Source organism: Lipotes vexillifer, unplaced genomic scaffold (genome assembly GCF_000442215.2).
Source record: "Lipotes vexillifer unplaced genomic scaffold, Lipotes_vexillifer_v1.1 scaffold237, whole genome shotgun sequence".
Taxonomy (NCBI): domain Eukaryota; kingdom Metazoa; phylum Chordata; class Mammalia; order Artiodactyla; family Lipotidae; genus Lipotes; species Lipotes vexillifer.
Window position 1 is genome coordinate 94,318 of NW_006794332.1, and position 25,997 is coordinate 120,314.

A 25,997-nucleotide genomic window follows, 5' to 3' on the forward strand; every position below is an offset into this window, starting at 1 on the left:
ACCTTTAGTATGAAAATGTTCTGTATACTTGGTATGCTAGAAATAATCATTTGTCTGTGGAACTCATACGTATACACTATTTCTTAAACAACAGATTAAGCTTTAACGTGTCTGATCTTATCAGTATCAAAGTAGTAATATTCTGCTTCCTGATGAAAGTAAAAATATCAAAGCTTTAAAATATGAATGATTCATGAACAAAAACATTAGAAGTTTCATGCTCGATCTAATTATTCTTGCAAATACATAACAAAATTGATGAATTTTCTTATTGAATTAAATTTACCTCTTCATCATTCCTTGATTTTGTATTAAAGTAGCAAAATAAATAACTTTGGTGCTCTATTAATCAAACTCATGGTGAAGGGACTGCATTTTTGAAGGACTCTCTAGATGTATAGTGGGGTAAGATGTTTAAAAAAGTCACAAATGTGTGAGGTTCCTTCTATTATTATATTTTTATTATGTTTAGAGCTTAATTTTCCTTGTTACTCACTGCATAAAAGTAGCAGTTCTTAATGAGATTTATTATTTTTTTTCTCCAAGGAATTTTATTAGGAGTTGATACATTTACTGATAAACCACTTAATGATCTATCAACAAAACTGATGTAACTATGTCATGGTGTCCTATGACTTTTGGAAACTGGTCTTATTTCTGTATAGTTTTGTTGTACAGGTACATGTGCACTGAAAACCTTTGTATAGTTTTATACCTATTGAGGCTCTGATGCCTTCCATAGAGGTTAGTTACTGAAGACCAAGGAATTCCCAGACTCAGAGATTTAGGGACCACTGAGCATGGATCCCAAGGACAGCGTTAATGGTGAGGTGCTAGGGAGATTAGTTTTCTTTTTTTTGGTTCTCTAGGTAATATTCCTCACTTTCTCATGATTTCTAAAACTACATGAGAAATAAAAGGAATAACTAGAGTACCCTCTTGTATTATTTTCTTTCAGTCCTTTCTTTAATATATTCTAAGGAGAAAAGTAACAATAAACATAGGAAGAAGCCAAGGAAAGGGAAATGATTTATTTTTCTCAGTGCTGTAATATCTAGGTAGGTGGACGTGATTTTGTTTGAATCATATATCATAATAAAATTATAGTCCATGGTCTGTTCACAAAATATCTGAATGTTATGTAAATCATCCAAAAGTAATGCAGTTAAGACTTTGCTTGTTAAAAGTATAGGTTTAAACTTCTGATATTTTAATTTGTTTTGACTCAAAATCACATTCTTGGTCTTGGTTATATTATTGTATTTAGTCATTTTAGTTTTAAAATACTTACATTGTTTTGTGTTTACTGATTATTCCACTTATAATTTATGTAAAATAAGTAAAATATAATTTTAAATCATTAAATTAAATTTAAAATAATTTTAATAATTTAAAATTATATTTTAAATAATTTGAATTTAATTGAATTGAAATAAAGTCAAAACTCTCATAACATAGTTGCTGTGTAACCACACTTATTTATATTTGCTACATATACTGTAATATTCTTAATACATTTAAGATTAAAACACTCTATCACAAAAATTCCATCCTGAGAAAATATCAGGCTTTATTTCTTAGTGGAAAAATAGGAGACTAATGTGGATATTTTCTTCCTAGCTTAAATTGGTATCAAGCACTGCGTTACTAAATAGCTATCTTAAACAGTATTTATAGATGAAACGGTTGATTGATATTTGCCTGATGTTGCTTTTATCATGCTCTCGTTCTTGAAGGATAAAATTAGACCTGGCCTACTCTTTGAAAATGGAGTAGTATTTCACATGGGTTAAATAGCTTTCAAGTGATAGCAAAATCAGAAAGGATGGTTCTTCCCTGCAGCAGTGGTAAAGAGAATTAGTCTTAGTAATTAGTAATCTGAGCCAGTTTTGAAAGCTAATATATCAGCTATATTCGTTGCTTAGTGTGCTTGCTTTTATCATCTCAATTCTTCTAATGATAGTCGAGTGCTAGAGCTGCTCATGGATTGTTCGATTCTCCGTAACTCTTCATTTAGATAACTTTCTAGTGACAGCATCTTCCAGTGGTGACAAAATAGTTGTTTCAAGTTGCAAATGTAAACCTGTTCCACTTTTAGAGCTTGGTGAAGGGGTAAGTGTTTTTTTTTTTTAAACTTTTAAAAATCTTAGTTTTGCTTGGGTTGTAATTGCTTATTTATTATGGTGCTGACAACTAAATATAAAGGTGTTTAAAAGCATTATTCTTAACCTGAGCTTAAAATAATACAGTAACACTTAAAGGTGAAATAAGGGCTTCCCTGGTGGCGCAGTGGTTGGGAGTCTGCCTGCCGATGCAGGGGACACGGGTTCGCGCCCCGGTCCGGGAAGATCCCACATGCCGCGGAGCGGCTGGGCCCCTGAGCCATGGCCGCTGAGCCTGCCCGGAGCCTGTGCTCCGCAGCGGGAGGGGCCACAGCAGTGAGAGGCCCGCGTACCGCAAAAAAAAAAAAGGTGAAATAAGTGTGCTTACTGAAACATCTTTAGGTAAAATAATATTGGGTACTAGGGGAGCAATCAAGGACTTAAATTTCGTCAACTAGGCAATTACTTTCTCCATTTCCCCTCTGAGGGAGGTTCTCTGGTATTGCTGTGGTTTTTCAGGATGATGTTCCACCAAGGTCACTGAGTTGATTTGAGCAAAAGAGTCCTAATGATGTAGCCCTACCTTTACTGACATTGGGCTCAGGACCATCAGCTAAAGAGCCTTATCTGATAGTAGCCTTCTGCTTTAGCTTCTGTCCACATGGTACTGCCTGAGTCTCCCCAAGCTCTCCTGCAGCAGGATGGCTTTGTCGCAGAGCTTTGGTCCCAGAGCATTTAAATGAAGCTCTCACTGTATGTTCTTACCCTTTAGTTTTATAAGTTAATCCCTCTGATTCAGGATAATGCTGGCTTTCTTATTTCCAATCACACACTTCTTGAAAGCTATTTCCATTTTTAATAAGATCTAAATAAAAAGGAATAAGTAGTTAGTTGGTAGCTTGTTCTTTTTTTAAATTTCATAGTTTTCATAGCAGACTCTAAACCATTATGAATTGTCATAATTTTACACACGAGTAGATAAGGCAGCCCAATTAATAATTGTTCTACTCCAATTACAGTGGAGTAGAACACAGCAGAGCATTGGAATATAAGCTCATCTAACGTAAAAAGGACTTAGGATTTCTATCAGTCCTTTCCTAAAGGTGTCTGTTGGATTGATCTCAGCATCAGTTCCAGCCCACAGATATTAAGAAACTGGGTCTGCTAAGGGTAGGAATAATGTTTGCCTATCAACCTCAGTAAGTGAAATTGAGGCAGAGAGTGTCACTGCGCAATAAAGGCAAACTGTACTCTTCAAGAGCAGGCGGAACATCTTAGTCATCTTTGGATCTTCAGATCATGTCAAAGGTGGGCAGCAAACATTTGTGAGTTAAATATCAACATCAAAACAATTACGATTTCCACCTCTACCACTATTTATATATCTATATCTACACACATGTGTGCACACACACACACACACACACACTCACTCACTCTTATGCGTTGCCTTAGAACCAGTTTGGGACCTTTTTTGTTGTTGTTAATGTGTAAAATATAAAAATGACGTGATATTTACAAGTGTGACACCACTTGAAGGATTTTGTGAATATTTTACATTAGTTGCTCTATTTCTGTTTCCCACAGTTAATGCAGGTTGATGAAAGTGAGATCATTGTAGTTATAATTTAAATCTGCTTTAGTTTACTTACAAAAAATATTTTACAACCATTGGTTTTTTAGTCTTTATTAGTAATTTCTTATACTAGTGTGTTGGTAACCTTTGCTTCATAGGATCCAAATCCTATTACTTATGTACCATTTGAGATATTAGACCTTTGCTCATTGGGAAAATAAGGTTCTATCCTCCTTATTTTAACATTATTTTTAAAATGGAACTTTATTAAGTTTCATATTTATTTTCTTTGATTTTGTATTTTACCTCTTTAAAGTAGACATATTGGTCTTAACAGTATTATAATGGATACGATAGGCTACTATATAGCCTAGAAATTTGACCTGATGTTATTTTCAGATTTTAAAATTCCACCCATTGCTTGTGTCTTAGGGTACAGGATTTCTGTAATAACCACTCAATTTCCATTAATTATTTAAGTTCATTAGCTACGTTAATAATCTATTAACATAAAAAAGATGATCTATCATTATGGTAAGCAGCTATAAATACAGGTTTTGTTCTGAGCCCTTAAGAATAATTTGAGTGGTTTTTGATGATTAGAATCCTAATATATTGATCTTTGATGGATGCCCTTCTTCTCTGTTTTCTTTAAAGGTTATTTTGATAGCTCTTAGCACACTGTCCTGATCTGCAGTGATAACCAGATTCTAACTTTTACTAGTCTGTTTAGACTAAAGTCAATTCCTAGAATGACCTGCAAGAGAATTATAGCGACCATACTGAAACATTGATGGAACGTGCTCCTGATATTTTTGTATGTGTTAATAATTTTGACTCAGTCAGAATTTCAGAGCTGGAAGAAGCCTTGGGGGAGGGAGAGGGGGTTATCTGCACCCTTTGAAGAATCTGGCGCTCTCTTGAGCAGAGGATGTTTTTGAAGATGCAGGCCTCTCAAGAACAGTAGATCTGGTCCTCATCTCTCGTTTCTCAGATGTAGAAATGTAGGCTCGGAAAGGTGAGATGACTTGCCTAAACTTACATAGTTTGCCTTTTAACCTTTAACTAAGTCACAAAATGTCCCCTTTAGAATTCATTTCTCTTTTTTCCCCTCATGGTATTCAGCTGGAGGTGAGAATAATTAATGTAACTACGCAGTGTGTCTGAAAATTAAATAGAGAAAAACATGCAATACTGTGCTCTTTGTAGCATAGTTACTGATGGTACTACCAGATAGATGACACTCATAGATACCCATTGTGAGAAAAACTTGGTTACCTCTGTACTTTAGCCGTTTGTTCTATAAATATTTATTGAACATGGATATGGTCTTTGCTCTAAGGAAGCTGACGTTCTGCTGAGAGACAATAAACTAGTAAACAGAATACTGAGTATAGTGATAAGTTGTTATACAGAGAGCTAAAATAAGATATTGAGATAGCAAGTTACATTAAGTGGCCAAGGGAGGTCTCCTGAAGTTGTGGCATTTAAGTTGATATCTGTTGACCAGAAGCAGCCATTCAAGCCAAGATTCAGGGAAATTAACTTTCCAGGCAAGACTAGCTGTGTAGAAGCCTTGAGGCAAATATAGTGTTTACGGAATGGAAGATGGTCAGTGTGGCTAGAGAATTAGTGGATAAGGAGGAAAATGGTGAGAGACCAGGTAAGAAGGGGCAGATGAATAGGGCTTTGAAAGCCAGGTTAATGATGAGTTCGGAATTTATTCTAGGTGTGATTGGAAGCCATTGAAGATTTTTAAATGAGAGACACATGATCTGATTTACATTTCTTAAAGGTCACTCTACTTATGGAGCATGGGATGTAAGGAAGCAGGAGTGGAAGCAGGACAGCCAGTTAGGAGGCTGCTGTTGTGTTTTGTCAAGGTTTGGATTTGGGTGCTAGCAGTGACAGTAGATAAAGGGGGGCCCATGCGGGATAGATTTTAGGCTTGGAGTTTAGAGAACTTACTGATAGATTGGGCAGAGGGAGAACAAGGAATCAAGGTTAATTCTGGACTTTTATCTTGAGGAACTGGATGAATGGGATCTTTACAGTGGTGGGGGAGAGTGTAGAGTTAGGTTCTGATGACATGATGTTTGAGACTTGGGCCATTAGGGGGAGATTTGCTGTGACACTGGACTAGTATCCTCTTTATAAAACTTTGCCCCTCTGTAAAATGAGGGTTTTAAACTAGGCATTCTTTACAGTTCCCTCTACCTTAAGAATTTTCTGAGCTGTGGGTTGATTTTAATGTGAGATATTCTGTGGGAGTCTAAGACCAGGTTTTATTAAAGGGAAATATTAAGGGCAAGTAAGCCCTGATGGGAGCCCAAGACTTGCTGGTATTTCCTAAGCTTCCTCTGTCACCACCTTTCTGTGGACTAGAACATGAATCTGGTTGATTTCCTTAAAGCCTTTTTGAACACTTTGCAAACTATTGAATCCATGTGACAGATAATGAGAGGTGAATCTTTAGTACAAGAATTGGCATGTTTATAGCATTTAACTCAACAAATATTTTTCATGTGCTTACCAAATGTTGGGTGAGACTTGAAAGTCAGCTCTGGGCTCTGTTAGGTTAATGTGACTTTTGTTTTCTTTAATAGCAAAAGCAGACATGTGTCAGTTTAAATTCAACATCAATGTATTTGGTAAGCGGAGGCCTAAATAACACTGTTAATATTTGGGATTTAAAATCAAAAAGAGTTCATCGATCTCTTAAGGTAAGCAACTTTTTTTTTTTTTAATCCTTACAGAAATGGGTATCCCACAATGTATTTATTAGTAATAGTTACCAAACTTTTAATTTTGAGCTTTTATGATAAAAATAAGCTGCTTCAGAATTGAAGTGAGATTTGTTAGGGAAAAGAAAGATGCTGTGTAGCCAAAAACTTAATTTTTTTGGTTTATTTTTCCCTCCACATATGTTACTATATTGCTATATTGCTGGGGTTAAAACTTTTTCCTTATTTTTTCACTTTGGTCTGCTCTTGTGTGAGTGAACCACTTACTTCATTTAAAAAAAAATATGGTTTGTTGTCATTAGAGATCTTTTTAAGGCACTTTGAAATAATGAGAGTGGTTTTGGGATGACAGTATTTGGGGATATGGCTTCTTAGTTCTCTACTACAGTTTGTATGTATGTATTTTCATCTTGGTAATGAAATGTTTCTAAAATAGTTTACTACTTACAGTTAGTGTTTCTTTAAATAGTTAGCTTTTTACAGTTTCAGAAAATGAAAATAATCATCATGAAAGCCCCTGGTCGCGATTGTTTTTTTGGACTTCTGTCTTTTGAATATTTGGAAGTTCATTTATTAAATTATTTTTAATTTTTATGTCTTTTTAAAAAGTTTTAATATGCAAAATTTTAAACATATTTTTATCTTTACACACACATACCTATATACACAGAGAAAGAACTTCCTTTAACTCATCATCCATGTATTCATCACCTGATTTCAGTGATGATCAACTCACGGCCAGTATTGTTTTATTTATGTGCTCATCTACTCTCTCATCTTTAGACCTTCAGAGTATTTTGAAGCAAATACCAGAGATCATTATAATTTTATTACATATCTTAATGTCATTGAGTTAATTCTTACTAGAGAAATAGTATATAGAAGAATGGTTTTCTCTTAGCTAAGTTGAAATATAATCTTATGATTGCTGTTTAAAATATTACTTTTGGAAGTTCATTATTTTAAGTATTAACTAAACTTTGAAGAGTCTTCAGGAAAATTGAAAAGTTGCCAATAATGAGAATACTTAACTTGTATTGAATTCTTTGACATGCCAGCCACTGTGCTTAAAGTATTCTATCTGTTCTACAACTCTGCAGAGCTGGTAGTATTATTCCTAAGTACAGATGGAGAAACTCCGACTCAGAGATGTTAAAGAACTTGTTCAATGTCAAGCAACTAGTAAGGGCAAAGATGAGAGGCACACTCAGATATTATTCATTGTTTAATATTTTAAATTATGAAATAATTGAATTAAAGCTGTTTAGGGGGATATACCTAGTATGAATAAAGAATATCTTAAAGAATTGAGAAGAGATCAGAAGTCTGTGGCCAATTTTGTCACACAGTGTCACACGTTTTAGGAGCATCACTTATTCCCATCCCTCCTTACATGGCAAAATTCTACTCATTTTTCCATCCTCAGCTGAATCACTTATTTTCCACAGTTGAAATCAGGAAGACACACCTGCCTCTTTACAAAGTCACAGAAATTGTATTGGACCCCACGTTATAATTTCTCAAATGGGAATGATGCACTATATGTCCACTCCTTCTTTTTCCTTTCTTATCAGATATTATTTTCCTCAGGATGGCATTTGTTTGATTTAAAAAAGCAGTAAAATGTAAAGGCATTTCCCAGCATGCTTCAAGGACCATTTGAAAAAGTTGTAAAATAAGTGGAATATTATAGCTACTATTCTTGATATTACATTAATCTAATTGCAAGATACAAAGGTTGGTTTGTTTATCTTATTAAGGTATGACATCAGACTGTTAAAAACTATGCTGATCACTATGCTCCTAGGCTAGATATCTCTAATTTAATTTTGGAAAACATAGTCCTTGTGAACTCAGTTTGTTTAAAACTGAACAGTTTTATTTCCTCAAAGTGGATTCCCCTTTGGATTTGGGAGACAGTCGAGTATAATTAGAGGAAAATAAGCTTTGGAATATGATCTGGATTGAATCCTGGCTCTACCACTGGCAGTTCTGTGAGCTTGCACAGTTTCTTATCCTTAGTTAACTCACCTATCAAATGGGGAAAATGGCCTTGCCTCCCATGATTGTTCTAGAGATTAATAATAATATATAAAACTCCCAGCCTTAGTCAGTATTCAGCAGATGGAAGCAGCAGCCATCAAATCTCAAACATGCTTTGCTCAATTCTGGCTTTGGGGCTTTTGTTTTTTGCTCTCTTCTATTTTGCAGTGTCAGTTTTCTTTCTCCTCCCCTAACTTACCTCTTAATACTTTTTTTAATGTTGAACTCAAGCTTTCTGTCTTCCATAAAGCTTCCTCTGTCAACTCAGTTCACAGTGATAACTCTCTTTCCTCTGACACTTTGCCTCTGCCACTCATTTAGCATTCATTCTGCCATTTGCATCTTCACTTAAATGTCCTGTCTTCTCAGTTGAACAGTAATATTCTCAAGGGCAGGGGCTCTCATAATAATCAACTTGCAATAAATGTTACTTGTCAGTGGAAGTGAACTCTTTAAGGTAGACATAATGCCATTTAGAAAATTACCTTTCCTTTTTGTCTCTTGTTTCAGGGTGCCTGACCATTATTATGGTTATGAAAAATAAATCTTTGTTCCCTGAAAAGACTTGGTGTTAATCAGATAGTTTACTACTCACTTGAGTAATTTTTGGGGGGTTATTTGAGGAAAATGTTAAAGCATATATTAGATTGATAAATACATAATAGTTACAAAACATGAAATTTACAAAAAACCGTGAAAATATGCTGTTTGAAGGTTGTGTGGCACTGTATTTACTTTCATTTCTTTCATTCAGGATCATAAAGATGAAGTAACTTGTGTAACATATAATTGGAATGACTGCTACATTGCTTCTGGATCTCTCAGTGGTGAAATTATTTTGCACAGTGTAACCACTAATTTATCTAGTACTCCTTTTGGCCATGGTAGTAACCAGGTACAGTATGGATCTATTCAAAATAAAGTTGATAAGATAGATTTTTTAATTATCTTACATAAGACAATGAATTTGAGTTTTTAAACTTGAGTATTTTAAATTTGCATTTAGCTCACTCAAACTTAGGTAGCTATTCTTTAATGATAGTATGTAAAAGCTAATTCATACTAGATGATGGTGCTTACATGAGTTCGGTTATGCCACTGAACATGCTCCTAGAACTTAACTATGTATAAAAAAATACAGATAATTGTTAATAGATTAAGCCCAAAACATGGATATTAATTATGACATTATAATTATAGAAGTGTTGCATAGCTTAAACTATGTCAGCTACAAGACAGGTACTTATGTTCATAAATACTCTGTTTGGTGGACATGGAATAATTGTATTGGGTTGGCAAAAAGTTCATTTGGTTAATGAATCCATTGTTCAGTAAAGTTCTTGGTGAAAATGAAAAATGTCTTTTATTTTTACTTAAAGCTGAATGAACTTTTTTGGCTAACCCAATATTTAGGCACAGGGTAAATTGAGTTTTCTTTTTTGTTTGTTTCAAGTATGTGATAGTTAAAGTATCAAAGCATATTTATCTATTTCAGGTTAATACGAGTATACAGGGAAAATTTTTATAGAGGAAAATTAGTCAATTATTGATTTTTTTTCTTTATAAAATTCTTAAAAGGATAAATTCAGTTTCTCAAGAAATCTAATTCTTGGCTAACTTTCCATGAAATTCTCCACAGGAATTTCCAATGAGGTGAAACTTCTTTTAATCTTTTTATTGTAGTCACTTTGGCCATAAGTATTATTAGATAAAATAGGGGAGCTCTTCAATTTTGAAAAGCATTAAAATCATTATTTGAATAGTATTTAGTGTTTAAGGAAAATTTAATGGATATTAAAAATGTACAGAAAAAAGTCTTTTCTCAGATTTCATATGTATTGAGGTAATAAAAGAGATGTACATATAAATGATTTTATGGAAGATTGATGAAAAACAGTCTTATGGTGATCCAGAACAGAGAAGACTGTCTGATTGGGAATAAAATAGAGAAAATGGAAGGAGGGAGGATTTCATCTGGGTCTAAGGCTTATAACTGATTTTGTTTTGTTTTGTTTTACTAGTATATAAACTGGCCTCTGACAGTTACTTGATTCTAGCTTGTATTAGGGTTAGCTCTTTACATGTCCACATTATAGTTGGAACCGTGTCTTGTTTCTTTATACTCAGCCATTGTCTAACTTTGTGCCCTATATGGAAAAGATCCTCAGTAAATATATGAGTAGGTGAATACATTTAAAGATAACAAAGATCTTAATAGGCTAATAAAGAACTTTGGGAGAGGGATATTTTATATGGAGGAAATCATATGAAGAAACACAAGGAGAAAGGAAAGCGTATGGGTTTTATATAGGGCTAATGTGAGAAAAAGATTAGAAAGGTAAGCAGGAACATAGTGTTGAAGTGGGACTTTGAATGCCAGACCAAAGTTTGGCTTTTATTTTGGAAGGCATTTAGGGAACTCAGAATTTTTTGATTAGTTGAATATTAGAATCATAGAAACCTTGAACTGAGAAAAGCCTTTAGAGGTAATCTCACTTTCTGCATTTTATGGATGAGGATAAGTGATTTGCCACAGAGAATGTATTAGTATTGTCACAAAAATAGGAAATAATATTTTGTTTTTGTAATTTTTTTGGTTATTTGTATTATGATAATGGAGACATAAACCCTAAGCCCACAGAAGTTGGAACTATTGGGAAAAAATCGTATCTAGTGTTCAGGTGCCTTGCTTTTTAAAGAAATAGAGTAATCTCCTCCTTCCTCCTCTTCCTCCTCCTCTCCTCTTTGGTATATTAGAAGCATGCTGAATTTGGATTTATAAATTCTGGGTTGACTTTTCAGTAACATAAATATTAGGTCAGATACTACCATGTATATTCTTAGATTTCAGTTTTTATTGTATTTTGCTAGAGAGTTTTCTTATTAAAACAAAAGATGAAGGAATAGTCGTGAAAACATTAGGTTTGGTTATTGCTCTTGGCCTTATTGTGTGTAAAATCTTCAAGTTTTAAAAATTGAGATAACTTACATATAATAAAGTACATATATCTTAAATACACAGCTTGATGAATTTTTATACATACATACACCTGTGTAAATACATACTACCAGAATCAAGATACAGAATCTTAATCCTTTCCAGTCACTACCTCATATTTCTTAAAAGAATTATATGTGTCTGGTTTCTCTTAGTCTTCATTATGTTTGCTTTGTTGCATGGAATAATAGTAGTTCATACTGTTTTACCACTGTGTAGTATTCCATTATATGGATGTGCCACAATTTATTTATCCATTCTACTGTTGATGGACACATGAACTGTTTCCAGTTTGTAGCTATTGTGAGAAAGCTACTATGAATATTCTTATATAAGTCTTTTTATGGATATATGTTTTCATTTCTCGAGTAAATACTCAGGAGTGAAATTGCTGGGTCTTAGGATAGGCATCAATTTTTACTTTATTAAAAATTGCCAAAAAGGTTTTAAAGTGCTTGTGCCATTGTATACTTCTCCCAGCAATGTATGTGAGATCCAGTTGCTCCACGTTTTTGCTCATACCAAATATTGTCTATCTTATTAACTTTAACCACTCTGATGGTTGTGTAGTTGTATCTCATTGTGGTTTTAATTTGCATTTTTCTATGTTGAATGAGTCGGCACACTTTTATATACTGTGAGGTCACTGTTCAAGTCTGTTTATCCTTTTTGTTTGGGGTTATTTCTGTTTTTCTGATTGATTTATAGTTTATTCTGTATTCCAGATGGAGTCATCTTTTGGATATACACGTTGCATATATCTTCCTTTAGCCTATGGCTTGCCTTTCCACTCTCTTAATGCCTTTAAAAAAAAAATGAACAGAAGTTCTTAAATTTATGTCTGTTATGCTCCATTTCAAATTAATTTTTGTATATGGTGTGAGATGGGGTTCATCTTTCCATACAGGTATATAGTTATGCCAACATTATTTATTACAAAGACCATCCGATTGCCACTGGGATGAGTGTAGGTGGTGAGGGTTCAGAGAGCATTCAGGCAGAGGTTATCACCTTGTAGAATTCTTACCACCATTTATTGTGTTTCAAGTACAGTGATCATTGCTTTATATTACATTTTCTCATTTATTCTTTGCTACTCACTTGTGAGGTATAGGTTATTCTCATTTTACAAGTGAGAAAACTGAGATTCCAGGACTTTCTGATCACAAGATTCTTAATTGACTGATCTGAAGGTCGACTCTTGAAGAGTGGTAGCATTGTTTCCTTTTGAATCTCTTTCTAGCTCAGAGGCAGCTGAATGTATAAGGATTTGAGGATCCAAACTTCTGGAAACTTTGCAGTATTCTCTTGTCACTTTGTGCAGGAGTCCAACATTTATTCTTATCTCTTCTTCGCGTGAAAAAAAATTTTTTTAATTCTAGGTGACAGGTTGCCGTATTGTTGATTTTCAAAGGATTTTTTTCAGTGATTACTTTGCATGGCAAAACTGAATATATCTTCTAGTTTAGGAAAACAGTAATGCTCAAAGCTTATCTCTTGTGCAAGGTCAGATGAACCAGAACCTAGATTTTCACGTTCTTGCTGCCTATTGCTTCGGCAGTTGGCATCTCTATAAGCTTTTTTGGTAGAGCTTTATGTTGTAAATCCCACATTTATTTGGAGAGCTAGCTGTGTGAGCCTGGGCAAGTGACTTAACTCTCAAGACTCCTTTTCCTTAACTGTCAAGTGAGAATGAAAATATACTTTCAACAGGGTTTTGTTTGGTTTTGGTGGGTTTGTTTTGGTCTAGATGAGATGCTAACATAGTTCCTAACATGCGGAGATTAGGGAACTTTAGTGTGAACTTTTTTAATGAATAATCATATTAATTTACTAAAATAGCTTTTGTGATTTACTTCTGCAAACTGGTTTGAACATCTTTAGGTTTAATGTGTTCCCTCCAAACCCCTGCTAATTAACCAGTTGTAACTTGACCTCAGCAATTATATTTTGTGTTTTAGAGCAACTTAGAATAAGGAGAGCATTAAAGAAGGTGAAGAAATCGAGCTGGAGTGTGTTGGTTTTTTTCTCTTTTCCTGGAACAGATGTTTATATATTTTTCGTGTACTATATTATTTCATTTTTCTCTACAGCATTAAAGCAGAGTGCATGGGTTAGGAAATACCACTTGGCCTCTTTATATGTAAGTATGCAGTCTCAGTTTTCTTAGTGAAGAAAGTCACAGTTATGATTTTGTATACTTATGTTTCCATTTTACAGGCAGCATAATTGAAATCTGTGGAGGTTTTTTTTTATTAAGATTCCTCACAATTCATTTACGATTTCAAGTATATTAAATATTCATTTTTTAAATTTAAACAATGTTCATAAAAATTTCAAGTCTGTCTAAAAATTGACATAAATCAATTCCAATACACTGTCACCCAGCCCATTTTCTACACTGACAGTTTTACTATAGGGTTTGGGTTTTTGAGAAAAATAGTAGGTAGGGCACATATAATGATTAAAATTTTCTATTTTTGTTTCCGTGAACAATCAAGAATTTGAAATCTTTAAAAATCATCAAATTGATTTCTTAGCAAAAGTGACAAAACCATGGAGTCTCACTGAATCTGCATTATACTGAATTTCATATTGGAAATGAGATTGCCTCAGTATATTGAGAATCTTACTTTGAAGTGTCTGATCTGAATTGAAGCTATTAGTTTTTTGTGGATCGCAGTGTCTGTCTGCAGGGGAGAAAGAGCCTTACTGCTTCTGCAGAGCTGCCAGGGCTGACAGACTCCTTAGAATATATTGCAAGTCGCTATTTGGCAAGTTCAGCAGCTTAGGCTCACAAATAGGTTAACCTGTGTTGCCTTTCTCAGACTGCAGCCTTTTTGAAAGCAGTTAAAAAGTGGATCTATTTTATTGATTTCTTAGATTTAAAAGTGATTTTTAAATGCAATGTCTGTGAGATTTTAAATATAGCATTTTCAGTATATGTTAAATAAGTCCATTTTCTTCAGTTAAATTTTTGACATTTTAGGTATAGCTTTTGTAGGTATTAATAAACCTTATGAGTATGGAGATCTGGTAAATAATTATTAATTACATTTTTAAAATAATTATTTTATCAAGAATGAATTTAATTCCAGTTTAGTTAACTTGGTTGACTGGTTTTGTTTATACCTGAACTTTGGCACTCAAAAAGTTTGACTGACTACAAAGCTTTATATCAAGAATAGTGGTTTCCTTTATGTTATATGGGAGTGTTGGTATACAGTTGTATACTATGGTATAATACGTTCTTGATTCTCTTTATATATTTCTTTAGTATTTGTGTACTTTTCTAGCCTTTATATTATGTTTTTGAGCAGTTTTATGATTGACATGTTGGCATAAAATAAACTTCCATATGTTTATATATTCTTAAAGTATAATATTTCCTTTTGTTCTTCTCTTCTACATTTTAATAGGAAGTGATTTGAAGAATGTTTTCTTGCAGTTTCTCTGTATAGCTCTGTCTTCCTTCCATAAAGTTATAATCATTCTGTTGGTCCAGTCTTGTCTTTTGCTTTTTCTTATTAGTGTTCTGTCCCAGGTATTCTCATATTGCTAGTCTTCATAACTATAATTTTTAATGGCTACATAATATTCCATTGTTCAAATGCCACAGCTTATTTAAACATTTCTGTACTTTAGGTGTTTTCCAAATTTTTATAATCACGAGTAGCATATGTTAATATTGTTTCCATAAGTGTATGTTTTCTGCTTTGACTTTTTCTTTGAGATTACAAATTCTCTTTCAACATAACTCAGTAGCAGCAGGCTCACATTTTCTTTCCTTGAGGAGTTCAAGTGTGTTACTCTATCATTTTTGGTCTCAAGTGTCTGATGATAATTTAAGTATTTTTTTTCTTATAAGTCACTTGTTCTTTTCCCCTGTATGTCCAAAAGATGTTTTTTTCCTTTAAAATTCAGTAATTTTACTAGACTATGTCTTTGTGTTGGTCATTTTGTATTGTTATTCATAGGTACATGGTATGCTCAATTAACATGTAGTTTCAAATCTTTTCTTCTTTCAGGAAGTTTTCTTGAATTATAGTTTTTAATATTTGATATTTTCTTTATCTCTGTTTTTTCCTTGTTGGATCTTCTTATCTTCAGTGATTTACTACTGTCTCTCAAATCATTTTTAACTTTTTCCTTATTTTTGACTTTTAAAAAAATCTTTCCTTTTGACCTATCTTTACGGTAGTATTTGTTGTATTTATTCATTCTGTATTCCTTTTACCTTTAATGAAGGCTACATAATGTAGCCTTCATTTTTAAAAGGATTAAAATTTCTAATTGTTTTCCAAGTTCTGACATCTCATTTCTGAATTTTCTAATTCTGATTTATGTTGTTTTTTAAGGTCTTGTATCATTTTATTGTCTTTCTGGTCATCTGTTGAGAATGTCTTTCTTGTTCTCTTTGTTCTCATAATAACTTTGTATGGGATTTATCTGTGAAGTCAGTTTCCCTGAACTCCTAGACAGAGATGGAGTTTAGAGGGTATCTTTTCTAACTTTTCTGAGGTTGCTTGGCTTTGTGCTACTCCTGTACTTGTATGTGAATTTTCACTTTCCTTCAACTATATTGACTCCATCCCATTCAGTTTGTTTCCACTCTTAGTAGTGTCTTCTCAGTATGGTGCCCTGACCTGGGAAGGAGATACCTTGGCTGGACAGTTTTGGGAGTTCATTGGAGCTAAACTGCTCTAGCCCTTCAGACCTTTCTGCAAACCTCTTGCACAGAACCACTAATGCATTGGATATTCCTGGTCTAGCTGATGTTGTCAGTTGGTCACCATGCTTTCCTGTGAATACCTTTTGGCTATTTGGGGCTTTTCCTGTTCTCAGATCTGTCTCAGTCCCTGTAATTTCCTTCTGCTTCCTCTTGCACAGATACTAATGCTATGAAGGACTATGGCTGTTAAATGTTTGACTTACTAGTATGTATTTTGGGGCTCATGTGGGTACCTGATAGTCTAATTTTGTTGTAAATGTTTTCATGGGGTTTTAGTTTTGCTATTTGGTTCGCTATCTGTCTGTAAAACACACACACACATACACACACACTCACATACTTCTACTCACTGTCTGTGCTGGGATTCCCCAAGACCAGGTTTGATGTTTCACTAGGAGGACTCACAGGACTCAACATGTAGTCATACACATGGCTATGATTTATTACAGTCGAAGGATACAAAGCAAAATCAGCAAAGGGAAAAAGGTGCATTGGGTGAAGTCCCAAGGAAGCCAAGTATAAGCTTCCAAGAGTGTTAGCTCAGTAGAGAGGACGTACTTAATTTCCCCAGCATCAAATTGTGACAACATGTATAGAACATTGTCTACAGGGAAGCTTGTTAGAGACTCATTGGCCAGGGACTTTGTTGGAGGTTGGTTACCTAGGCACCTTCTACCTAGCATGTACCGAAATTCCAAACTCTACTAAGGAAAGCAGGTGTTCAGCCATGGTTCAGCCATAAACCATATCTTTTGCACAAACAGTTTAGGCACAGTGAGCCACTCTTTATCAGTCGGTGAGCCACTCTCTTCAGCTAGGGTGGTGGGAACACTCCAAAAATCCAAGTTCCAAGACTCCAGCCAAGGGCCAGTCTTGAAAGCAGGACTTTCTAAAGATAAGCAGTCTCAGGCCCGCTTGTGCACACATACACACACAAAAATGGGGGGATTCAGGGAGATTAAAAAACTCTGCCACCATCATAACCTCTATCTTCTCAGAGTCCTCCAGTTACAAGGACTTTAAGCAAGACAGAATTATGTTCAGATTTCCAGCTTTGAAGAGGTTATTGTTGTAGTAATGTGAAGGATGGATAGCAAGCCATTGAGAATGGAAATGGGCAGTAGCGCAGGTGACAGATGATTGGTGCTTGAAATAAGACACTGGGAATGAAGAAGAGGGAGGAATGGAGTTGAACAGATACTGTATATTTACGAGTGTGTATATGTATATATGTTTGTATATGTACATGCATATATATATATTGTCATATATGTATCAGAGACTATAAAGCTATAAGAATGTGAATGTACATTCCTATCTCTGAAGGGGAGGCTTTTCTAAGTGTAGGAACAACGTCATAAGTCATGGGACAAGTTTGATATATTTAAGTACATAACAATCTAAAATCTGACAAAAAGCAAGACGATAAAAATCAACAAAGTTGAAAAGAAAATGGGGAAAATATTTATGTCTATGAGAGCATTAATGTCCTTATTATATTAAGATCAATTGCAAATTAGTATTTTAAAAATCTTAGTAGCCCAATAGAAAATAAGCAAAGTAGATTAATGGGCAGTTCACAAAAGAAGGAAGACAAATGGTCACTTATCATTTTTCAACCGAGAACCTTTAAAGCGTGAACAACAATAAAATACAAATTCTTTTATAAAGTAGCAATTTTTAAAAATAATAGTAGTCAGGGTACTTGGTAACTGGAAATAACCTAAGTGTCCATCATTAGATTATTTAGATAAATTGATATACTCATACATTCATATATTATCCAGCTATTAAAATCATGTAGTAGAAGATATTAATAACACAGCTAACTTTATAATAATAAAGTATGGTCCCAAGTTTGCTGTTGGTACTTTACTCAAATGCAAACATACATATACACAGAAAAATACTTAAAGGATATCCTCCAAATTATTAACCAGTTTTTCTGTAGATGGTAGGATTATGGATGGTTTTTCTTTTCCTTTTTGTGATTTTTTTTAAAGAAACATTTCCAAATATTTATAGCAGGGGTCAGCAAATTATGACCTATAGGCTGGCTGTTATTTTTCCTAGAAATATCTTGAATATGGAACAAGATAGGGACTTAACAAATGCTGTTGATACTAAAATGAGTTAATACTTATTTTAAATATAATTTAGAGATAAACATTTCATTTATCCAGGATCATTAGATATTCTCTTGATATTCTAAATAGATGATGATTTAATAGATGTAGAAACTTCAGAAATGAAGGTCTGTTATCAGAGAGATAGAGGTGAGTTATTGACAGAAACCAGTGTGGCTACTTAAGGGTCTTAAAAACTTATATGTAAAAGATGCTCAAATGTATGGTACATGAATGAATGTATGAGTCATGAACCTGTGAGAATAGTAGCAACACCTATATGTACCTGGCTTTTTTGCAGAAATGCTATTTAATCCTTAAAGTAACCTTGACAGGCAAACAAAAGTGTTTTCTATGTTGTTCACGAGAACACTGAGGCTTGGAGAGTTTAAGAAGTTTTTTACCCAAGTCATACAGAGTTTGGCTCTACTTGAACGCAGGTTTATCTGAGAGGAAGATTTATGGTTATCTTTAGTCTTGTTTTTCTTTTCTAAATGAGTTACCATATAGGTCCACAGAATTTGAGGCAATATATGGAATTTAGGTTTTGACTTAAGAAATTCATTTTTAATTATTTATTAAGTTTTACAGTGGTCCCTCCTTATCTGTGGGCGGTGCGTTCCAAGACCCCCAGTGCGTGCCTGAAACTGCAGTTAGTACCGAACCCTGTATATACTATGTGCTTTTCTACACATGCATACCTATAATAAAATTTAATTTATAAATTAGGCACAGTAAGAGATTAACAACAATAATAAAATAGAACAATTATAACAATATACTGTAATAAAAGTTTAGTGAATGTGGTCTCTCTTTCTCTCTCAAAATATCTTACTCTACAAACTTAATGCCATTTCCATCCTAACTAAGCATTTATCACACACTGTGGCTATAACTCACAGTTTGAGGTGCGCAGCAAAACTAGCATTAATTTCTTTATCCTTCCTCATAATTTCACGGATAGAAGATTCATTCTTACCATAGCTTTTTTTCTTTTCTTATTATGATTAAGTTGAGAACTTTTACCTTTTCACTTAATGGAAGCACTGCACCCAGCTTCTCTTTGGCATATCTGAATTGCCAATATCATTAGTGTTGCACTTTGGAGCCATTATTAAGGTTACTTGGACACAAGCACTGCAATACCTTGACAGTTGATTTGACAGCTGAGATGCCTACTAAGTGACTAATGGGCAGGATACCTTGGACAAAGGGATGATTCACATCCTGGCGGACTGGAGTGAGATTTCATCATGCTACTTAGTGCTTAATTTAATATTTTTTAATTGTTTATTGCTGGAATTTTCCATTTAATATTTTTGGACTGTGGTTGACCACGATACATACCTGAAACCATGAAAAGTGAAGTTGTGGACAAGGTAGGGACTACTGTATATAAAACGGTAAGCTCCTTGTTCCCTGCTGTATTCAAGCAGATTCTGGATGGCCCGGATTTTAAGGATGTTTTAGCAAATTACTATTGTGCCTAAGGGGTTGAACTTTATGAACTTTGAGTATCTAGAAGGTCTATGGTTTTATGGTGATGTTTTGTTTTTAATGTTCTGCTTGTGCATTTTATCCAAATTTAGATTATGTGAAGGGCTATAACTATATGAACTCTTAAAATGCTACAGAAGTCTTTTACAAATTAATATTTTGCTTATGTTTAGGTAGGTTGATATATGACTCTGCAAACATTATAATTCACTAAGGCTCTCTATATCTTTTATATAGTCAAGGTCCACGTAGTTTATTTTTTCTTGAGTGGAAAGATTTGTCTATTCAAATGGATGCGCTTTTCCTCAACAAAAATGGAAAATATAAACCAAAATTTTGTTTGTACTTTAGCCATATGAAAATGAGGAGCCCAATTTCATGGTTGACCTTAGTGATTATCTTACCTGAGGTGTCGGGTTACAAATACTCATTTCCTTAGACAGAATTTGTGTTATGTTATTCCTAAATATTTTTTTGTTGTTGAGGGCTAATACTTACTATTTTGAAACATCTTAGAAGTAGAATATGAGTTTTTTAATATATAAAAGCTAGTGGTTTTTTTTTTTTTTTTTTTTTTTTTTTTTGCGATATGTGGGCCCCTCACCGTCGTGGCCTTTCCCGTTGCCGGATGCGCAAGCTCAGCGCCCATGGCTCACGGGCCCAGCCGCTCCGCGGCACGTGGGATCCTCCCGGACCGGGGCACGAACCCGTATCCCCTGCATCGGCAGGCGGACCCCCAACCACTGCGCCACCAGGGAGGCCCCAAAGCTAGTGGTTTTAAATCTTTTTGGAGTGTGATAGATTAGATAGAACAAACAAAAAGCCCTCAGGTTTGACTTTTGTTCTGTGGCAGTTTTATCTGGGACCTATATGTGTAGTTGATACCTGCCATCTAGAACATGATTCATTGCTTGACTCCGGACTATAACTAAACTGTTTGAAGGTGTCTTATAGCTAGTTTCCCACTCTTGTGGATTCTACTTAATATTCATTTCTATACTTACATTGCTATTTCTGTGTGGGGAAAAAAATAGCTTAAATGTAAAATACTTAATTTCAGCACGATAAATGATAATATCAGTCAAGTTTGAAAGCAACATTTTAGTAAAAGTAGATAAAATTCATCCAGTTTTAATCTAAGCCCTGTTTACTCAAACTAGATCTTTGTATATTCTTGTCCAGCAGAAACTAGAAAGAATGTCTCCACTGCCTCTAGAGATGAGTGTTTTAGAGAAAGGCTAGTGTTGCTCTCAGGCCAAAGCTTTTGAAAGAATGGGTATATAGTCCATCCCCAGTCTAGAGTGTTGCCAATTCCCCTTTGTATTTTAGTTAATTTTTTATTGTGCTTCAAGTGTTGAATTGCCAGCACATCAGTTTCAAACATATCCAGATATCAAAAATATATATTGAAAACAAATGCAAAATATTATTGCTTATTCTCTACCAGTGTTCCCTTATACTTATTCATGATTTGACTGTGACTGGGCCTTTTATTTAGGTGGAATGTTCTAATCCTGATGAATTAATGTAGTTTACCTCAATATATTGTATTTTTCTTCTGAAAAAGAGGTGACTGAGATAACTCTACTCCAACATAATAAAATCATGACAAATATTCAGTTACTAGAATTAAGATGTCTTAGGGTCATCTTATAGCCCACTAAATGATTTTATGGTTGTCATGATTGAAACCTGTTATGTGATAAACCAGAGAAGTTCTAAATCCCTTGTGAATAATGTGGTTGGCCATATTTATACTTTATATAAAATGTTCTTATGTATGCTTACAATTCCGTAAAATTTATTTTTATTTTCATAGTCTGTTCGGCACTTGAAGTATTCCTTGTTTAAGAAGTCGCTACTGGGCAGTGTTTCGGATAATGGAATAGTAACTCTCTGGGATGTGAATAGTCAGAGTCCATACCATAACTTTGACAGTACACATAAAGCTCCAGGTTCAGGCATCTGTTTTTCCCCTGTCAATGAATTGCTATTTGTAACTATAGGCTTGGATAAAAGAATCATTCTCTATGACACTTCAAGTAAGAAGTAAGTATAGCATGCTCATTTCTTAATTTAGTAACAAATAATTCTTTCATTAGCAGCCATATTTGTGATTTGTATAGACCTCTCATTAATGTTAGAAGATGTAAAGTTTGTGTATTTGTTATCTAATAAGGTAGAATTTTCTTTTTTTTCCCATGCAGAAAAAACTAGATGAGATGTGGGTGTTCTTTAGAGCAGCGGTCCCCAACCTTCTTGGCACCAGGGACCGGTTTTGTGGACGGGTTGGGGTGGGGTGGGGGTTGGGGGGATGGCTTAGGCCGTAATGCGAGCGCAGAGCAGCAGATGAAGCTTTGCTCACTCGCCCTCAGTCCACTCACTTCCTACTGTGTGCAGCACGGGCAGTGGACCCGAACCCGTCCGTGGCCTGGGGGTTGGGGACCCCTGCTTTAGAGTACTTCTGGATGATGAATGTTGAGGGGTAGCATGTTAATGATTTCACATCCTTATTTTAGCATGCATGCATATTACTCTTTTTCAGAGTACAACTAAATTTGTATATTTTTAAAGCAATATGATTAATTTGCTTTAAAATTAATTCATTATCTAGAGCAGGGTTTCTAAACGGTTGACATTTTGGGCTGGATAATTCTTGGTTATGGGGAGCTGTCCTGAGCATTGTAGGATATTCAGCAGCATCCCTGGCCTCCACTTACTAGATGTCAGTAGTACTCCCCAAATTAAAAGTAGTAAAATTACCCCCAGTTGAGAACCACTGATATAGAGCTAAAGGGTACGTAATTCTCTAAGTATCTAGGTCTGTTATGCCTTCCTGTTCTTCTTACAGTTATAAGTGTGCTTGGTTAGCTTAAAAAACTAAAAAAACTGCAAGACTGCAAGAGGTGTATTCAAGACACCTAACAATATCTAATGATCATGTGAAAGGAAGTGGCATTATTATAATATTACTGCTAGGGAAGGACCTACTGTGAGCCCCTTTTTAAAGTTTACTGTTACTTATTTTACTTTTTTTTTTTTTTTTTTTTTTTTTTTTTTTTTTATTTTCTTTTTGAACGAATTTACTGAGAACCCTAACAGTAAACCATTACTCTCGTATACCTGACACTCCAGCAAGGAGTTCAGCTTCAGCAGATCAGTATCCATACTTCTGTATTAACTTCTGGGAGGATTAAGCCTCATGAATCCTGTTAGCTTTTGGGTCAAGAGATGCATAACCAAGAGCAAAGTAGCAGCTGCTTCCTTGTCAAAGGTCATAATCCTCTTGAGGCCTAAGCAGTTTGGAAAGGGGATACTTTGAACCTCCTTAACCCTGAGGCTATAGAGCCCTTATTTGTGGAGTAACATGCAGGAATTCTATCACGTTCACTGCCAAAATAATAATTACTCAAAGAAATAGGTCCTGTTTCTAGAACATATAGAATGTATTGTATCTATTGGAAGCGAATAGAAAAATAGGATGGAGTGCTTAGCAGTATAGGAACTGCTATACATGCCATTGTAGTAGAAATGTCCAGGTCTAATTCTACATTTCTGCTTTAAACAAACATTTGAGATGGGTATTCCAAGTAACTTTGCCGAAATCTAAGTAACTTTGCTTTTGGTTTACAGTTGTTTATGTGTCGTATAAGCTTATATATATACATTCACATATCTACATATACTTTGCTCTCCTTTCCAAAGGCTAGTGAAAACTTTAGTGGCTGACGCTCCTCTAACTGCAGTAGATTTCATGCCTGATGGAGCCACTTTGGCTATTGGATCTTCCCGTGGGAAAATATATCAATATGATTTAAGGATGTTGAAATCACCAATTAAAACCATCAGTGCACATAAGACATCTGTGCAATGTATAGCATTTCAGTACTCCACTGTCCTTTCTAAGGTAAGATATTTTCTTTTTTTTCAGCATTTTTGATTTTACTAAATAAATCTAGTTCAGAATATAGAAATCATATGTTGTCAATTAAACACAGTGTAGTTTTGCTTCATAATTTTTATATCAAAGCATTGTAAATAATTTTAGTACAAATCCATTTGATACTTAGTTTTAAAACTTTTTTTGCGCTTTTCACATTTCTCTCTTCAAAAACATTAAAAGGCTTTTATGGTTCAGAGGGAAACTCACATCCACTAGCAGGCTTAAGATTTCTAAGGAAAAACTATTTTTTAAACTAATAGGGAATTTATGAAATATTAATGTCTCGTGTGGAGCATTAGAAACCTGAGCTTTTAAATATTCCCTTCCGTTTCAGTCAGGTTTAAATAAAGGCTTTTCAAATAAGCCCACAGCTGTGAGCAAACGTACTGTTAACGTGAGCACTGCTAGTGGAGGAGTCCAGAATTCTGGAGTTGTCAGAGAAGCAGCTACCACTTCCATTGCCACAGTTCTGCCACAGCCCACGACAGCAGCTGTGGGGAAAGGAACAGTTGCTGTTCAAGACAAAGCAGGTAAATGTTGTTTATATATAGTATTTGGACTTCTCATCCTGTCTCCTCCCCAAATGGATATCATTATCACTTTCTTTAAGAACCTAGAACTTAAATTCACTTGAGTATTTAGGTAAAATTATTAGTAGTTAGTGAAAATTGAAAAAGTGAAAAATTTAACTTCCGCTATAAATTTTTAAAAGATTAATGAAAGGTATTTCACTTACTCTGTTTAGCTGAACTTTTGTTGTAACATATTTTAAAAACAGTAATAATGCCCTCAGAAGTACCGCTACAGACTAGATGACTTTTCATTGTGCCTTTAGATTAATCAGTAGAGAATATGAAACTTCGATGCTTTCACTATGATTTGATCTCTTAGTTAAAAAAAAAAAAAAAGCTATCAATGGCCCCTATATTTCATTTTTCAGACTGGAAAGTAAGTCAGGTGATGAAATGAATATATTTAAGTACTGAATAGTACCTGGCACATATTAAGCCGTAAATTAGTCATTTGTTAAATAAAAATAAATGAAAATGTTGAAATTTTTAAGTAATTTCTTCTACTCTGATAATCATATTGATGAAACAGTTCTTAAAGAAGAGTTCATTTAGACTTTGTGAAGGTATAATATGGTGATAAGCTTCCCCATACTTATTGTAGAAGATGTTCTTTGCCTACAATAAAGATCATAATTCCCTAAATTCCTGAAAGCCTTTTTGTTTTTATTTTAAGAAGTTATGCTATACTGTCAACTTTCAACTTATTTTTAAAAGTCTGCATGATATACCAGTATGTCTCTAAAGTATTCTTACCAGAAATGAATGTACTCATGTCTTTTTGAATTTTCAGGACAAGTACTTTAAATTGAGCACACATATTTGTTGGTGCTTTTTCAATATGAGTTTACTATTCCCAAGTATAAGCAAAACTTTAATTTGTTAGTCTTGGTAGTGTAGAATTTTTTAAAAAATATAATAAGTATATTCACTATAAATTATCTTTAAATATCTATATCATCCTTACATAAAAATCATTATATATTATGTAGAAAAATAATAAGGTCCTTATTTAAGAACTCCTAGAAACTAATACTATTGCTATCTGTTTAAAAGAAGAAATAATGTTTGCCAAGATGTTGAATTAACTATGTTATGAAAATTGGTGTTAGTTTAAAAAATTATTATTTATTTTATTCATAATTTTCAAAAATTAAAGTAAAGATTCTCTCATTTATTGTAAACTTTCTGAAGTCTCAATGTCTTTCATTTAGTTTTTAATAAGGAAGTTTATGTGTAACAATGGCAGCATTAATTAGATATGGAAGACTTGGGTCTGCAGGGCTACCAATTAATGATAATTCTTGGCTGATTAGCAGTTTCTGGCAAAATGCTTGCTTACTGTGCACCCACAAAGAGAAATTTCTGTTTATTGATTTTATTTTGAAATAATTGCAAACTTACAGAAAAGTTTCAATAATAATACAAAGAACTCTTGAGTTCTAGTATATCCTTTAGCAGATTCACCATTTTACAAATTTTACCACATTTGCTGCGTCATTTTCTCTCTCTCAACTCACACACATGTACATTTTTCCCCCTGTGAAACGTTGAGAGTATGTTAGACTTCAGTCTCAGATCTGTCACCTTCCTACCTGGATAACTTTAGGCAGTTTTCTTTTACATATATATATTTTTTATTGGGGTATAGTTGTTTTACAATGTTG

At 34.2% G+C, this 25,997-nt stretch overlaps 1 protein-coding gene across 2 annotated transcripts in view; it reads left to right on the forward strand.

Annotated features, from left to right (window-relative positions):
- NEDD1 (NEDD1 gamma-tubulin ring complex targeting factor) overlaps nucleotides 1-25,997 on the forward strand; it is a 46,043-nt gene that overhangs the window by 3,518 nt on the left and 16,528 nt on the right. For both annotated transcript variants that reach the window (XM_007467151.1, XM_007467150.1), the window contains exons 3-8: nucleotides 2,018-2,112; nucleotides 6,285-6,401; nucleotides 9,220-9,360; nucleotides 21,638-21,867; nucleotides 23,524-23,725; nucleotides 24,096-24,291. In XM_007467151.1, coding sequence (XP_007467213.1) covers nucleotides 2,018-2,112; nucleotides 6,285-6,401; nucleotides 9,220-9,360; nucleotides 21,638-21,867; nucleotides 23,524-23,725; nucleotides 24,096-24,291 — 981 coding nt within the window. The remainder of the gene's footprint in view (nucleotides 1-2,017; nucleotides 2,113-6,284; nucleotides 6,402-9,219; nucleotides 9,361-21,637; nucleotides 21,868-23,523; nucleotides 23,726-24,095; nucleotides 24,292-25,997) is intronic.